Source organism: Stenella coeruleoalba (assembly GCF_951394435.1).
Source record: "Stenella coeruleoalba genome assembly, chromosome: 17".
NCBI lineage: Eukaryota > Metazoa > Chordata > Mammalia > Artiodactyla > Delphinidae > Stenella > Stenella coeruleoalba.
Genome location: NC_137163.1, coordinates 9,265,908 through 9,284,600, shown reverse-complemented (window position 1 = coordinate 9,284,600; position 18,693 = coordinate 9,265,908). Strand labels below are relative to the sequence as shown.

General features: G+C 38.5%; 1 protein-coding gene across 2 annotated transcripts in view; it reads right to left on the bottom strand.

The window, feature by feature from the left end:
- Positions 1 to 18,693, bottom strand: part of ADCY8 (adenylate cyclase 8) — a 218,569-nt gene that overhangs the window by 160,039 nt on the left and 39,837 nt on the right. For both annotated transcript variants that reach the window (XM_079901571.1, XM_079901572.1), the window contains exon 2: positions 10,578 to 10,727. In XM_079901571.1, coding sequence (XP_079757697.1) covers positions 10,578 to 10,727 — 150 coding nt within the window. The remainder of the gene's footprint in view (positions 1 to 10,577; positions 10,728 to 18,693) is intronic.

Below are 18,693 nucleotides of genomic sequence, written 5' to 3'. Positions count from 1 at the left end.
CTACCATTTTTGAAATGTGCCTTCAACTATCTCCAGGCTACAAATCATACCTTCCCTTCAGCATTAAAGTTATTAGGTTGTATTAAGTTTCCCATTCCAATTTCTTTAGTCAAAAATCCCCGGAAGGATTTATGAGATAAAAGGTCCCCACATGGCTATTCAGCTGCTCTTCAGCTTCTCCCGGCTGGATCAAAGGTGTTGAGAGCAATGATGGTGATTGATTTCTTCTATCTGAACTGCCTCTGTAAATGTTAATAGCATGCAAATGAGTGCATAATGATGGCCTCTCTTGGGATCAAGGAGAGTATTTTAAATTAGTACTGCACGGGGATGCCAGATATAAGAACACAAATAGCAAGAAGAAAAACTATAGTTACTAGAATCGGAGCATGTTCTGTTTTAAAACTCAGGCTGTGGCCCAGGTGGTACAACAGTTCAAGGACCAACTATAATGCCCAGCTCTCATCTATATTGCTTGATTTCCTCACAGCAACCTTGAGAGATTATCATTTTTGACAGATAAAGGATCCAACATTCAGAGAGTTTCAGTGGTGCACGCAAGGTCACCCAGACGTGGAGTAACTAGCGATCACATCCAGGTTTGTTCTTCTGCAAAGCTTTCCCTCTTCCTGCCACACCAGAAGATGCAAATCATGTGCTAGAAAGATTGCAAAGAACTAGGCAGCCAGATGGTTGCAAGAGTTGCAAGGGGGTAAACACAAATCCTTTGAGTGAAGTCAGCTGCCAGGAGGCTCAATGGCCATTAGCCCTGTGTGTCTGCTCACTGTTCAAAATCTTACTGACAGAGGGGATCACGGTGCTAACTGCAACACTAGGCAGCGTGATAAGAACCCGTGTTAAGTAAAAATATCTAAGTGCCAAGGAAAAAGAAGTAGTTCATGACTGGAAACCGCAGAGGAGGCTTTCTAAAGGGAGGACGTCTCAGCATCAGTTTGGGGTGTTGGCGAGATTTTCAAAGAAATAGCCCTAACATTTGTGGAGTTCTTTATAGTTGAAATAACGCTTTTTCAGGCAAATAACATAAGTTGTCTCTCAGAATGCCCCTGTGGGTTCGGGTATGCATTATCATTTCTAATTGAGAGATGAGGAAACATGCACAAAGGGATTCGACAAGTTGTTCAAAGTCACAAGAGCAAGTTGGAAATTGACATGGGATGAGCATCTAAGCTGGCACTGTCCAGGAGAAATAGAATATGAGCCGGTGCACACATAAAAAAGGAAAAAGAAACAGTTGAAATTCATGTCAATGGTATATTCTATTTAATCTTGTATACCCCAAATATATCATTTCCATGTGTAATCAGCATGTAACCAATATGTAAAAAGTTATCAATGAGATAATTTGCATTCCTTTTTTTTTCTTGGTATTGTCTTCAAAATCTGGTGTGTATTTTATGCTCCCAGCACATCTCAATTTAGACTAGGCACATTTCAGGTGCTCAGTATGCACACGTGGTGGTGGCTACTATATTGGACGGAGCAGAGTTTTTCTGATTCCTTGTCTTTCTGCTCTGCTAAACTGTCTCACAAATACAGATGGAGGGAGCTGGGCATATCATGCAAAGGGAACAGTGGAGGGATGCAGTTGGTACCTCAAAACGTGTAATGAAAGAGTTTAATACGGAGTTAAGGAACCCAACAATGGGTGCTCAAGCACCCCAAAACTAGGAAGAGTAGAGCTACAAACACTCCTGCAGCCTGGAAAAACCTGTAGCCTTAGGAAATGGCTGCCTGAGAGAAACTGTGGCCTTTGGTAGAGAGATGGAAGCACTGTTAGTGCACCATCCAGCCAGGTAGACAGTGAGGAGATAAATCCATGGCCTCTTCGCCTTCCCACCCTCAAGTCTCCAGCCAGTGCCTCTCCTTGTCCAAACCCGACCAGCAGTTAGAGGTAGCGAGCCTGCTGTTGCATCCATAAAGGTTAGCTTCCTGAGGCACAGAGAAAGGCAGAGAAGGATACAGCCTGGACCTGGAGGGCAAGAAATCAAAGGCACAGAAGTGCGCGGCATGCTTACTGGGTTGGATGGAGAGTAACAGTACAAGGACAGTGGTAGCAAGTGACACGATCGAAAAGTCGGGCGGGAGCCAGGTGGTGGATGGGTTGTGATACAGCGCAAACGAGATTGGTTTCGAGTCTACAGGCGGTAGCAATCCGTGGGGGGCTTTAGTGTGAAATCTTCTATAATCAAAATTGGGCACAAGAAGATGATCCTGACAGGCATTACACTCTGTTGGGGTTTTGAGATGTGAGTGAGTTTCATCCCTCACCTCTCAAATGAACCTGCTGAGAAACAGATACAAGAGGCAGACAGGAATCAAGACACTTTATTACTAGCAAAAAAGATGGGGACCGGGCTTCCCTGGTGGCGCCGATGCAGGGGATGCGGATTCGTGCCCCGGTCCGGGAAGATCCCACATGCCGCGGAGCGGCTGGGCCCGTGAGCCATGGCCGCTGAGCCTGTGCATCCGGAGCCTGTGCTCCGCAACGGGAGAGGCCACAGCAGTGAGAGGCCCGCGTACCGCAAAAAAAAAAAAAAAAAAAAAGATGGGGGCCGTGGCTGCAAAGTGAGTGAACAATGTGGGTCCTAGGCCTTCTTTTTGTACTACCTACAGCTCCTCAGCCAGAGACGGAGCATCTGGGCCACTGTAGGGCTCACTGAATCAGTGGGTTCCCTATGGGGAGGAAAGCAGCCTCCGTGGGCAGGCTCCCGGTGGAGAGAGGAGGATCCGCATTCTTACCCCACATAAGGCCTGGACACGAATACATTACACGGGACTCTTACTCTCTGTGAGATGGAGAGGGACAAGTATAGATGCAGAGAAAACAGGAGCTCGTGCTCCATACATTCTCATGAGGTCTCACATATGTGTCGAGTCCCCCATGTCACAGATCAGAAAGAAAATGGGAAGAAGCGAAATACAGCTTCTTTTTCCAGAATCATTTTAGGGTGGAGTGACTCCAGGTGGTTAGAGCAGTTCACACTGGTTAGAAACCGGTTAGCGCCAGTTAGGAAGCTATTCTGTGGGAGGACTTAAATAGTGTTAGAAAAAGAAACATAGGGACAGTGAGTAAATACAGGGGATATGGCATCAACAGGAACTGGTACCACAGTTGATGTGGGTGAATCAGGTACAAGGAAGTGCTATTAGAAAGAAAATGCATTTTGGGGGGGATGAGAGAATCAAGGACAGGCTGAGCCAGTGGTACCTGTGGGAGATGCAGCTGCAGCTGTCCGGCAGGATGTTGATGCTGGGCATCTGGAGCTCAGCAAATAACATGGTGTTAGAGATACTGACATGGAACCATCCAGAAGTGATGGTTGAAGTCATGATAAATCCCCAAAAGAGAAACAAGAGATAAAATGGTTGGTTAATGGTTCTTTAAATTTAAAAGAATTAAAATAAAAAACCAACTCCTCAGTCACACTGACTATATTTCATGTGCTGCTAAATAGTTATATGTGGTTAATGGTATTTGGAAAACAAAGATACAGAATATTTCCAGTCATCACAGGAAATTCTATTGGACAGTACAGTTGTGGAGTGTTATATATTGGCTGAAGATGGTGATTGGAAGAACACTTTACTTTTTCTCCCCAACACACCTGAAAGAAAAGAAACGAAACTACGAAAGAAGTGGCGCACAGAGGCAGAGAAGCTTTCAAGGAGTAAGATGATCGAGAAGATGCCTCCAGGCAAAATATAGCTTTTAAAATGTTGCTTAGGCGGAACTCTACCTAGGCTGAAGTCATCTATGTAAAGGAATAAGAGACAAGTGAACTTGGACTGGTAGATGGAGGAAGTTAACGTTGTTAATTGTCAAGGAAAGATCAGAGTCCTGGGTTGGAGGACAAGGACCCAACAATCACATCATGGGAGGAGAGTGTTTCCCAAATCTATTTATTCACATCTATTTTTGAGTGAACGGACATTTAGCAAACACAGTTATAGCACCCATTAAATGTTGATTGTCTCTGCTTTTCTTCCTAGCTTGAGTTTTCCCCCTCTTGGATCCACAGTTATTGTGAAGAGCACAAATGAAACATGTATCCAATCCTCAAAGAGTTTACAGCATAGAAGGAAAAATACAGCAAGAGCATAGCAGAATGTAGAAGATTAATTCCCCAAAGAAATATACAAGTGAAACACTCAAGGAGGTCACAGCTAGGTGGAAGAGAGAGGGTCTTGGTGGAGGAGGTGAACTTTCAGCTGAGTTTTGAAGAGTGGATAAGGTTTAGGGATGAAAGGAATTTATACCAGGTGGGGGAAAAGCATAAGCAAAGGCACGAGTGTAATAAGATAAGAAGAATATTCAGGAAACTGAGAATGTTCCACTATAAACTAGAGAATAGTTAATATGAAATATATTAATATCAGATAAGGATGAACATGATGGTCTTGTTCCTGGCACATGGGTGGTCTTAAATGTAAGAGGAGAATAGCACAAAAAGGGTTTTCTGGCGCATAATGAAAAGACCTATCTAACTGGAGCAGAAAAAACAAACATTCTGAGGTTCTGCAAATTCCAGGTCAACTTTGATTCTTCCTTGAATGAATGAATGTCAAGGCTCTGCCTTACTAGGTAACAGTTATCTAGAGCCTGAAAAAACACTTCCCTAGATGCTATTGGGCACCAACATGCATTCAAACAACCAACTCAAAACTCTGTAAGAAACCCAACTTTCTCACCCAATCTATTGTGCAAACCATTAGCTTACACCAATATTGTCTGACAAAGATGTTTAAGTTAAACAAAATTGCTTTAACACAGCTAAAACATCTGCTGCATTTAATAATAATCTTCCTGCTGTTGCAACATACGGCATCATCAGAAACTTTATTCCGGGGCCCTCAGAGCTTCGGAGACACCTCAAAATGCCATGATTACCATAAGGAGGTTTCGGCAATTCTCAAAGATGAAAGAAAAACTATTAATTCATTTTAATATTTAAAACAAATATGGGCCATTTGGATCATTTGCAAGAGAGGTGGGATTACAAAAACTACAATAATTAGAATCTAACTCCCCAAAGAGAGATGTTGTAAGACGTAGCTTCCAGATGGAAAATTCCTTTCACAGGTCTGTATAAGACACGTTCTCAGCCTGTCCAAGGCTCTCCTGAATTAGATGAGTCCTCCTCCAAATTTTTAATGGGGATCACGGTGGGCACAAGTCTCTTTACTATTTTTTTTTTTTTTTGGCCATGCCATGTGGCATGTGGGATCTTAGTTCCCTGACCAGGGATCAACCCGGAACCCCCTGCAGTGGAAGTGTGGAGTCTTAACCACTAGACCACCAGAGAAGTACCAAGTCTCTTTACTTTTATACAGAAGAATTATTACAACATGACCCTGGTTTAGGTGGAGGTGAAAGGAGCCAAAATTTGAATTCAACATAACTCAGTTAAATAAATGTTAATCAGAAGATCTTATATTTCAGCCATCGTGCTGGATAAATACCAGAGAATCAGATGAATCATGTAGAAGAGCTGCCTTTAAGTAGTCCTTACTGGCCATGGACAAAGAGAAATGCAGACTAGTAAACATTATAAAGTATGACAGGTTCTATGATACAGTTAACTTTAAGGCATGTTGGAAGTATAAGGAAAACATTTCAACTCAACAAGCAAGCCTCACTGAGGAAGGGGTGCTGGAACGGTATATCCAGGCAAGAGACATTACTCTGAAAGTAATGAGAGGGACGTGGCTTTCTAGGCTGCAAGAACCACATGACACAGAGCAGGGAAATAGCAGTTCAGGGAGCTGATTTGGTCATTTGGTTTCATGTGTGTGGCAAGGAGGCGGAAAGGGATGTGAGGAGAGAGTAAAAAGGGTGGATCCTGGAGGACCTGTTGGGTCATGCATGGGGGGTTGAATTTTATCTTGGAGGGAATGTTACCATTGAAGGGTTTTCCCGCAGAGAGGAGTGACATCAATGTCATTGTCATCACAGCATCCTCTCTAATATGCCTTGAGCACATCCTCCGCCTTGGGCTGAGAACTGTTCATCCTTAATCTCACCACAACCTTGGAGGAAGGTAGGACCATTATGATCATCTTACGCCCACAAAATCAAGGTCTTTAGAGGAGAGTAGTTTGCCTAAGTCCCTACAGCCAGGAAGCACAGGAAGTAGGACTGGAAGCCAGATCTTCCAGACATTGAAGGTTTTGCTTTTGACACCTACGGTGTACTGGTTCTGAACCAGACCAGGCTTTGGGGATGGAGACCAAGAGACCAGACAGGTAAGGGATGCTTAGTATGCTCTGTGCTAGTTGCAACTGATGACAAAATTGTTAAAAAAAAAAAAAAAAGAAAAAGACCAAGTCCTTGCCTCCCAGAATAAAAGAGCCAACATGTGCTCAACTTCTTGAAGCCAATCATCTAAATTAAAAATGTCAACATTTGGGCCCATTCAGTAGTTTCTTCCTGGTATTGTGCCAGGTGTTATGGGAGGGAACAGGGTTATGGTAAAGTTGAGAGTCACCTTCAAGGAACTTTGTTAAAAACCTAGTTTAGAAGAGACCTTGAGCAAAGAGTTTTAGCATTTGCTGGTTCCTCCTGTCTGCTTGCTCTCGACCTTAAGAACAATGCCTGCAACTTCAGGTTATCCAAGGAAAAAGCCTGATTCTCAGGACTTCAAGTATCTCATCATGGTGTGGGACCCACCAAGCAAAAGGAAGCATGGTTCATGTGCCACTTATCCTTTAGCTATTGCTTGGCAATTTTTCTTTGAAAAAATGATTAGTAACCATTATTAAACATTATTATTAAATATTGACAATCTCAGTCATTTCAGAACCATTTATTCCTCACTGGTTTTCAGAAACTGCTACCATAGGTCACTCTTAAGGGACAGTTTATCCTAACAAACAGGCATGCAGTGATTCAGATCCAGTGTGGCATGCTGTAAGAGAGATCTGTAATAGATTTTGTTCATTTTGACATACAGAGCACATTGAACAATGCCTACTGCACAGGTTAACACTCAGTAAGTAGATATCTTCCCTGAGTGGCAAAGTGCAGTGTACTCAAGAAAGCACACAACTTTGCTGCGAGGTATCAGAGGAAACCTGCTTCCCAATGTTGCCAGCCTTCATCAGATCATATATATCTTGTCATCAGTACCTTTGCTAATTCTTTCTTCCTTCTCTTCCAATAATTAAAATTCTATTCATCCAATCCAGAGGAGAGACTGAGTGTTACTTATCTCTGTAATTCCACCATGAATGGGTGGATGAATAAATAAATGAATGATCATGGGAGTGCTTGTAAGTGCCCTGACAGTGTTCTCTCTTCCTTCAAGATGTTTATATGTGTTGTTTGAGACCTTCATGCCATACTCTTTACTGCTTCTCTACTGAGTTTTAAATCCTATTCACAAGTCAACTCAGGCATCATTTCTTTTAGCTAACCTTCTATCAACCTTCTGTTTAGGTGGAACCCAAACACCATATAGGTGTCTGTATAGTTGTCCGTCTCTGTCCATAAACTGTGTAAGACCAGGAATTGATTGCTAGTCACCATTATAGTCCCAGGGTCCAGCAAAGCTCATGGCACATAATAGATCCTCAATAAATGAATCAATTCATTGATGAACCTATTAAGTCACTTAAATATTTCCTTTGTATGCTACCACAAGAGAAAGCCAGTTCTTGAAAAAAAATCCTACAAAACTTGAACATTTCTGTAGAATAAGACCTCTTGGTTCTGTATGCAAGTGCAAAAACAAAATGCAGTTTAGTCTCCCTTGTGATAATTTCCTAAGGAAAAAGGATCTGCTGTCACTTAGGCACTTGCAATGTTTTCCTTCACATGATATAAAATTTCTAACAGTTGCAGTATTATAATTAGCTCTGAAAACGTAAATGGGGTTGGATGTGTGACTGACATTTAAAATACCGAGAGCCTAATGCTGAGTTCTGATCACTGCACACCCGAGGAGAGCCACCGTCCTGATTTCCTTCTGTGTGAATAACTTTCAAGCGGGGTTTCACCTGCGACGAGCCAATCCGTAACATGTGCTCAAACGAGTCCCCTTGGGATTGAGCTATGCTGGTTGATTCATATAAATCATCGTACACCATCACCCTAGTAAAAACTCCACTGAGCTGCAAGGGCTCTGCACACAATATGTTTAACCATTAAGGAGCCTCTTCAGGAAGGGTATCATTATCCCCATGCTACAGGTGGAACAGCTAAGACTCAGAGCTTGCTCATGTTCACTAGGATAGTAAGCAACTAAGGAAAGATTTCAAATCCTGGGCAGTCTCATTTGAAAGCCTGTGCCTTCTCTGCCCATCTACCACTGAGGAAGTTCTCAGGGATAATGGAAACCTGAATCAGAGATCAGTATCAATGGAAAGTAATTTTAGCACTGAATGATACAGAGCCAGCTAGCTTACACACTAGCCCGGGAGGGAAAGAGGGTGGCCAATAGACCACAAATACTTTATCAGAACTGTACACACAGGGCTATAACAAACCAACAGTATATTCTACTTAATCCTCAGAGCAAAGAACCTTCCACCAAAAGAGCCTCTTCTTGTATTTCATCTATAAAAACAATGAGGCTGACGGATAGTTTTGTATTGCTTTATATATGTCACCTTATTTGAGGCAAACACAATGCTGAAATAAAAGATATTGTCCCAAGTATGGACGAGGAACCTAGGACTGACAGTTCAGTGGTTTAGGTGGCCAACAAGGAGATAATATGGCTGCGGAACGAATTCTAGCGAACTTTTCACCACATTCGAGTTGTCACTTGTTCTCACCTCTGTGTATTACTTTCTTCTTCCTTCCATCAACTTAAAAAAAAATAAAGATTAGAGAGGATGGAGGAAGCTCCCTTCACTGTGTTAGATTACTACATCATAGTGACTCTGAGACACTGAACTTGAGAATGGGAAAAGAAGAAAAGCCTTATGGGTATGATAAGGTAATCATTTTCAGCGTCTCCAATATTTCATATACATTAAATAAAAGACTGAGCTTCGCAGACAGCTTATCCACAATTGCAGTTCTGGTTGTGACAGAGCATCAAGAACAGCTGATGAACTATTAATACAGCAGCACTGTCTGAATTGGCATAGATCCCATGGAAAGAGTGACGTGCCAGTGGCAACTGCTCTGTTTTGCAGAAGAACACAATGTATATGTATATATAACCTGGAAGATACTGGGAGATGTTTATTGTACAAGGCGATTTCTTTCTTAAAGTTATTTTTCTAAATTATTTTATAGTGATGTTCAGGGCAGCTACAATAAATCTATTAGGAGGTTCCATAATTGCTTTAGGCTTCAACTTAGAAAAGTCCTAATTCTGAATCCTATGAAACCCATGTAGGTTCTGGAAATTCAGTAGTTTTCTCTGTGCCCCTGGCAATAACATATGGCAGTGGGAGTTGAGTTTTGTCAGGTTGCACCCTACCTGTCCACCTCCTTCATTATCACACAGACCTGGCTTTGCTCATTTTAAAGATCCACGTTTTACTGATGATTCGATCAGGTTAAAATGAAAAAAAAATGTTGCATTTTTTGAAGCTAATTTCTTTATAATGTCTCAAACCATTACGGCATAAAGCTTAAAATAACAAGCATATGTCCATAGACGTAACTTTAAAAAAGAGCCTGGTACGGTAGAACTAATAAATCTATTGAGCATAGGATTCCCATGAGCATATAGACATGTTGAACATAAAATATGCTCATTCTATAACCAATTTTAACACATTCCTGTTATTCCTATTTGAACATTACTTTCAGAGGCAAAGATATGCATTAATTGTAAATATATGAATAATTTTAATAGGAGCAAATCTTTATTTTTTGAAAGCTAATTTTATTTTGGGGAAACATATCATTTGAGGCCAAAGCTATTTTGTAAAACCTTATAACATCCACCCAGTCAGGATGTCCAAGAAACTCCTTTATCTTAACCTCCTCCAACTAAAACTCATGGTCTCCACCTTGAACCAACTTGCTTTCTTTTCGGCATCCCCTATCCTGGGATTGGTATCATGTTCCATAAAATTTATTGTGTTCAATGATGTCTTCTGAAAATCAGGATGAAGTATTAGGAACTACACATGTAAAAGATTTTCCTCTGAGCTTCCTATAATTTGAATTACTCTGTAGTACAAAATTTATTTGAAACAGCAATTTATAGTTTGAAAAAAGGAGAGTCAAAGATGAGAATGCTAATGGTTTTCAGAAACCGTGGCCTTGTCCACAAACACAGATGTCGGTGAAAAGCGTCAGAAAATCACTTTATGTCTAGAATCATTTTATTTCTTGTGGGGAACAATGAATTGAGTGTGGCGAATAAAGCTAACTCACTTTGACCCGTGAGTCTAACATAACTATTTCCAAAAGAGCGTATGGAAAAACCCGAACAAACTTTTTGGCCAACCCAATATTTTAGACTCTGGAATCCCATGACAGAAACTCTGAAAGAACACTTGCAAGTCAGGATGTGTCTGGGGAGAAAAAAGCTCCACGTAATTCAGAGACTGGCTAGGTGACAACCAGGGCATATGGCCCTTCCAGTTGGTACCTGTCTTTGGTTTTCCGTCTCTAGGCGCAGCCTGGCTTCCACACACCTCCGTGTCTCCAGGAAGGCTTGGCGCTGGGCCCGGTCTGACAGGTAACTGATAAAGATTCCAGCCGTGTTCATACACATGAATAACACTGCCTGGGCCACAACCTAAAACAGAAATACAGACATAGCCTGGTCAGGTGGTTAAAACAAGAGCTGTTTGCAGGCAAAGAGAAAAAGTAAATAAATAAAAATTTCCAATCTAAATCTTAAGGTAGTAATCCAAATGTTAAGTAGCAGGTTAGTAGAACCTTCATTCAGGTCTTGGGGTCAACTCATCTCCTCAGACCTCCCTCAACCACTCTATCCAATTTAAAGCTTCTCTCTCTCCACGTCTGAATTTGAACTCGGATTGGAAACCTCAAGTAAAATAGGGCAGCTTCTTCTCTCTTCCTCTTCTTAAGGGGTTGGGGAACCAGGTGAGAAGAAGAGAAAGAGATGAATAAAAAACAGGAAAAGCGTTAGCTGAATGGTACTACTGTATTTTGACTTTGGTACCCAGTTCTTCTTGAGTAGCATGTAGGTCTTGATGTTCCTAATTGAAGAGAAGATGTCATATTTGTCTACTGCTTTCCATCTCCATTGCCGTTACCCATCTCCTAGGCTCCAAAATCTCCTGGCCGGACTCTTAAATTAAACGTTGTACTTTCACATTTGCCCCCTTCCAAACTTCTCTCTAGTGAAGAAAAGCAGGCAGATTCTGGAAGGGAGTCAACACTCGGAAGAAAGAAACAGCACAGTGTGGATTTCTTGCTTTTTACGGCTTTAGCTTGCGGGCGGGTAACACTCAGTATAGGGTAGGGGAGAAAAACGCCAACAGAAAACCCCAGTGGCCTGAAGAAGCAAAGAACAGAGTTCAGAACAACTATGGCTGCTGAAAAATGAGAGGAAAAGCCCCCAAGGAAGAGAACCAATGAGGGGGAACCTTAAATTCCTATATAAACTCTTCCCTGAACCACATATGCACAGGGCAAACAGCAAAGGATTGAGGTGATGATAAAAGAATTGAACTGAGATTTGAACTGCATTTCAAAAGACAAAGATTGTCATTTGATGCCAACCAAGTTAACCACTTTCTAAAATACAGCACAGCAAAACAAAAGTCACAGTTTCCAGAAGAATGTAAGAGAATCCAGAGTCTTAACCACATAACATCCACAATGTCCTGAACATAACATGAAATTACGTGGCATGGGCATATACAGAAAAATGTGACCCCTTCTCAAGGGAAAAGATGATCAACATAGACCTGTTCTGATCTGACCTGGGTGTTGGAAGTAGCAAACAAAAATCATAGTAGCTCTTACAACTTTGCTCAATGATATAAGGGTAAATATGCTAGTAATTAGTGCAAAGATAGGAAATATCAGCAGAGAAATAGAAACCACACACACAAAATGGAAATTCTAGAACTGAAAAACACAATACCTGAAATTAAAATTTTACTGAATGATATTAACAGCAGAATTTAGATGACAGAAAAAAGAGTCAATAAGCTTGAAGCTATATCAACAAACCAAAGACAATATGAAGAGCAGTCAGAGTAAAATGTTATATATAAGGACATACTCTCCAGTTACGATAATGATTTTCAGTTAGATAAAAGAAATGCATTGCTAAAACATAATGATATAAAAAGTTTGCAAATCAAAACAAAATAAAGCTGGTTTTGCTGTGTAAATACATATTAAAGAGAATTTAAGGAAAATCATTAGAGATAAATAGGGTCACTATGTAAGTATAAAAGGTTTAATTCCTCAGGAAGATATAAGAAGTATGAACGTGGACACATTTAACAATATGGCCTCAAAACACCCAATACAAAGTAAGATATAAATCTATGGAATTATTTATAAATCTACAATTATAATGGTCTATTTTAACACAATTTTCAGCAGTTAATAAAGATTTTTAAAAAATCAACAAAGATAGAAACAACTTGAAAAGCTCAAACAATTAACAACCTTGAAATGGAACATGGTATGCAAGTTTAATAGTACAAATTCTTTTTTAGGCACATATTGAATATTTGTAAAATAAGATTTTATGATAGGACCTGAAGTTAGCTTAGCCTCAGCAAATTTCAAAGAACTAGTATCATGTAACCACAGTCAATGACTACAATAAAATCAAGTTACAAAGCAATTTAAAAGATAACTAAAAGAATACCATGTGTTTAGAAATTTAAAATACTTCTAAATAACTCATGGATCTAAAAATATATCATAATGGAAAATATGTATAGCTAAAGAATAATGAAAATACTACTGAAAAAAACTTAGTAGTCCTCACCAAGGAATATATAATAATAAATGCTTCATTAGAAAAAGAAAAGTATATATATAACTGATTCAGTTTGTTGTACACCTGAAACCAACAAAACATTGTAAATCAACTATACTCTAATAAAAATTTTTAAAGAAAGAAAAAGAAAGGCTGAAAATGAATGTGCTAGCCATTCAACTTAAAGGTTTAGCAAAACCCAAAAAACAGATAAATCCAAAGTATGTAAAAGGAAAAAACTAAGAAAGGAGCCGAAATTAATGAAATAAAAACCAAATATAAAATACAGAGGTTCAATAAAGTCAAAAGTCTTTTTTCTGAAAGGACTAATAAAACAGTAGCATTTCTTACAAGCTTAATAAAGAAAAAAAGGGAAAAGGTTCAAACAAGCAATATTAAGAAAAGAAAATTAGAATTTAAATATATGGCAGAAATTAATAGATAATAAAAATATATTATGAAGTTCAATGCTAATGAAAATCATAAATGGAATTACATATTTCTTAAAATATATCTTTATCAAAACTGACTCAAGAAGACAAGAGAAAAATTAAATAAATGCAGTCATAATTAAATATCTTTCCACAAGGAAAGCAACAGGCCCAGATGGCTTCATCAAAGCATTCTACAAACACATGTTGAAGAAATAACTTAAATATTTCATAATCTCGTCCAGAGAGTAGGAAAATAGGGAATATTCTCCAACTCAGGTTATAAGGCTAGCAGCATCCTGCTACCGTAACCAATAAAGTTGGTGCGTAAAGGTAATTAACAGATAAATCTCACTCATGAACATGAAAGAAAATTCCTACACATAATATTACTAAATCAAATCCATCAATACATAGAAAAAATAATTCAGTTTGACTACATTAAATTTATCCCAGGAATCTGAGGATAGTCTAACATTATCCAGTCAACTAATGCAATTCACCACATTTACAGCTTTAAAAAAAACCATATAATCATCCCACTGAGATGAAACAGCATGTTTCATCTCATCAAATGTGGCGATTAGGAGTAAACTTTCTTAATCACTATGCAGAATATCTACAGAAACAAAGACAAAAACACCTAAAATGAACAACTTACTCAATGATAAAAGGTTAAAAACATTTGCTTAAAGGCCAGGATGACAGTTATCTCCAAATGTATTCAACATCATTCTCAAATTCCAGCGATCTCAGTAAGACAAAAACAGAAACAAAATAAAGGTGATAAAACTTGGAAAGGAAGAAATACACTTTCATTTTTGCAGATAATTATCTATGTGGAATATCTGAAAGTCTCTACAGAAAAATTACTAGGATTAATAAGAATTTAACAAAGATGTTGGATATAAAGTCAAATTAAAACGCTAATTGCATTTCTAATGCAACCATGATAAACAGATAGAAAATTAATTTAACAGAGAAAATAATGAAATTGAATTTAAAATAATCAAATAAAACCCAGATGGAGGGTTGTACACCATGTTATGCTGTAAGATGAAAGAATTGCTATAGTAAAGATTTCAAAACTTGGTAGGTATTTTTACCCCCAGTGGAATTCAAGATGATTCTAAAATTTGTATAGAAGATCAAAGAGTCAAGAATACATAAGATATTCTTATGGGGATATATGTATACGTATAACTGATTCACTTCATTATACAGCAGAAACTAACACAACAATGTAAAGCAATTATACTCCAATACAGATGTTTAGAAAAAAAAGAATACTAAGATATTCTTAAAGGAGAACAAAATGGGAGACTTGCAGTACCAGGTAACAGACTTGTTATAACATTGCAGTGATTAAGACCTCATGGTATTTACACGGGGATACACAAATTGACCAGTGGATGTGAATAGAGAGCCCAGAAACATAAACACACAAATTTGATAATCGTGCTTTGTAGTTATAAGGAGAAAAGAGGGACCTGTGAACAAAGGGTGTTAGAACAGTTTGTTATTCACTTGGGAAACAAAGTAAAAGTAAATCCCTGCCTAATCCAATACATAGAAATACACTGCAGGTGGATTAAAGTCTTAAATATGAAAGGAACAAATATGAAATCTTAGAAGACAATCTAGGAGAATACTTTTACTACTGTAATGGATTTTTAAAATAAAACGCAAAGAATACAAACCATAAAAATAGATGAATACATGTGACAAAATTAAAATTAAGCATTTCTATTCATTGAAAGACAACATAAATAAAATGGAAAAAACTATAAGAAGAGATATTTGCAACATTTATAACTAGCAAAAATTAATTTTCAGCTCATATGAAGAACTTGTATAAATCTATAAAAAATAAAAACAATCCGATAGAATACAGGGCAAAAAATAAGCAGGTATTTCCAAGACAAGAGACTATCAATATGAAAATAAGCGTAACAATCTAGGAATTCTAAGTTAAAATCCATACCCATTCCACATCTACCTGGTTGGCTCCAGAAAGAAAAAAAAAAATAGTAGGGTGTTATCAAATCAGCAAGGATGCTGTTGGCAATGTGAATTGGCACTGCTACTTAGACTCTGCACAATGTTTAATTTGTACATTGCTAAACTGCACCTTTCCCCTCCATACCCAGAGCCATCTTTGCAAATATGGCCCAGGAGACATGCCCAAGAATGTTAAGAACAGCATTTTCTACAAGGGCTTGAAACTGGAAATAATCTGAATGTCCACCAATAGTAGAATGGATATTTTAGGATGTATTGAAATAATTAAATACTCCTCAGCGGTGACAATAAATCTATTATTGTATGAATCAAAATAGACAAGAAGAGAAAACAATATTGAAAAAAGTGTGATCCTAATGACAATAAGTTCAAAAACAAGTAAACTAAAGTAATACATTGTTTGTGAATATATGAGACAGCACATGACTCCACTTTTTACCCGTCAAATTGTCAAAGATAAACAATTTGATAACACATTACTCTGGCTAGGCTGCAGGGGAAATAGTCACTCTTATACCTATTTGGTGAATGCATGAGTTTGGCAATATATATCAAAATTGACACTCATCAATTCATACTCATCAGCTCAGTAACTCCATTTTGGTGGAGCTCCAGGTGCAAAGATCAAAGGCTATCCCAGCATTCTTTGTAAAAGCACACAATTGGAAAGAATCTAGACGGCCATAAATAGAGGACTGGTTAAATTATAAAGCCATACAACTGAATATGTATGTAGATACAAACATGGGAATTTTCTGTATACTAACACAGAACATTCCAATATATACTATTAAGTGGGGGAAAAAAATAAAGGACTAATACTTCCTATCCCTTTTCTAAGCATAGACTCTTTCCTTAAGGTACTGGATAATTCTGGGGACAGAAACTGAAGCCTAAATTTATCATCTCTACCGTTTATAGTTTTACATGTAAGTGTGGTACCTATTCCAATACATAGATTTTTAAATAAATAGATTGATAAATGTACTGTTAGAAAAGAGAAAAATGCAAACTTCTCATCATGACAATAAAGCCTGCTTGATCTTCAAACTCATTTCATACCATTTCTCCTCTTACTTGTTTTGTTGCAACCAATCGGGTTTACTTTCTATTCCTCCTCTAAGTATTTCCTCTCTCTGGTCCATTGCAAAAGCTGTTCCTTCTGCCTGGGACATTCTTCCTCGCACTTCTTGCCTTGCTGATTCCTCTTATCCTTCTGTTCTTGGCTTTATTAGTTTCCTCAGAGAGGTACTCCCTGGTCACTATATCAAAGTAGGATTTCCCTGCCATTCTTTATCCCGGCACTCTGTGCACGTATCACAACTTGTAATTATATATTTATTTGCACACTTGGTTGTCTGGTGCCAATCTGTCACATTGGATTATTACTTCTAATAATGCAGGGATGACATTTATTTTAGCCCTTGATTGACACCTAGTACCTAGCACAGTGGCTAAGTGCTCAGCACAGTGCCTGTTAACTGTTCAGCACCTAATAAGTGCTGGATATTTGCTGAATGAGTAAAGGAATGGGTTAATAGCTTTCCTATGCTTCCATCGTTATTTACAAGATATGATGGACTAATGATCTTAAAATAGCAATAATAATGTAAAACACCAAAAATATCCTTGACAACACTAATAAATATGTGGGAGCTAAAGCATACGACTTTATAAAGGATAAAGGAGGGAAGCATTTCTAGTAAAGGGATGCTAGCTATTAACTATGTAAATACTACCCAAATTGCTTTATGGCTTTAACATGATTAACAATCAAAATCCCAAGTGAAATTTTCCTTTGGAACTTGGAAGATGACTTAAAAGTGTATCTGAAAGAATACATGAATTAGAATACTAAAGAAATTCTTACAAAAGCGATTACAGAGGGTCCTTGCACAGCCAGAAGGTAATGTATACCATCATGGGACAATAATTAAAACTCTGTGGCAATAGTGAAAACCTCAACTGAAGAATTAGTGGAATAAAATAGAAAACATAACGAGTTTGTATATGATCCAGACAGCTCAACGATTCAGTGGAAAAAATAATTGTCAGTAACAGGCTGATTTGTCATTTATTGGAAAAAATGGCTTAGAGTCCCCTCATAGTATATGTCAAAATAAATGCCAATGGAATAAAGACTTAAATGTGGGAAATGAGACTACCAAAAAGGGAAAAGAAAATAAAAGGGAATATTGCTCTAATTTAAGCAGAAAAGCTTGAGCCGAGGCTCAAATTAAAGGTAAGTAGCGTTGTTTTTTCTTTGAAGGTATTTATTTATTTATTTTTATTTTTGGCTGCGCTGGGTCTTCGTTGCAGTGCGTGGGCTCTTTGTTGTGGCGCGCGGGATTCTCTGGTTGTAGCGCAGGGGCTCGAGAGTGCACAGGCTCAGTAGTTGCAGTGCGCGGGCTGCTATCTAGTTGGGCTCTCTAGTTGTGGTGCGTGGACTTTAGAGCGCGCAGGCTCAGTAGTTGTGGCGCGCAGGCTTAGTTGCTCCGTTGCATGTGGGATCTTAGTCCCCGGACAGGGATCGAACGTGCGTTCCCTGCATTGGAAGGCGGATTCTTAACCACTGGACCACCAGGGAAGTCCCAGTAGTTTTTTTTAAAACACTTAAATCAATCTGATACATTGCTGATGTGGAGGGACTTTCCTAGGTATTTCTGGAAAGCAAACTGGCAACATGTTGCAAAATTTACTCATTTCTTTTGACCCAGTGACCCAACTTCTAGTTATCTATCTAAAGGAAACAATCAAATACAGGATCTGAAATTTCTGTTAAGGGATGTTCATTGAAGCTTTATTAATGAAAGTTTTTAAAAATAAGTAGAAACTGCATATTTTTAACAGCAGGGGAAATGGCTGAATAATTGAGGCGTATACAAGGGAATATAAAATTGCATTAAAAATATTTAATGACGTGAGCAAACCTTTATGATACGTTAAGTAAGCTGTAATATTTAAAACTGTATTAAAACACTAGTCTGTAATTTCCGTGTGATCTTAATGCTTAAAATAAAAGGAAATAAATATATACATATATTTGCATGTATATGTCCATGCATAAGTGTGCGTGTGCGTGTGCGTGCGTGTGTGTATTGAAATAGGAGGAATAGGTTACTCAGACAAACTTACTTGTGAAGATCTAACAAGGCAGAAAACAAAACAAATCAACAAAAAAACAAAACATAAGGAGTCAAGATCGAGAAGAATTACACCCAAACAGGTGAGTCTAGCATCTGGAGCTCTTTCTTCCTAAGGGCATCTGCAAATTCCAAAGGAGGTGACTGAGAGTCTCAGAAGCAGAGCAGAGTTCAAGACTCAGGAACCAGGGGAAC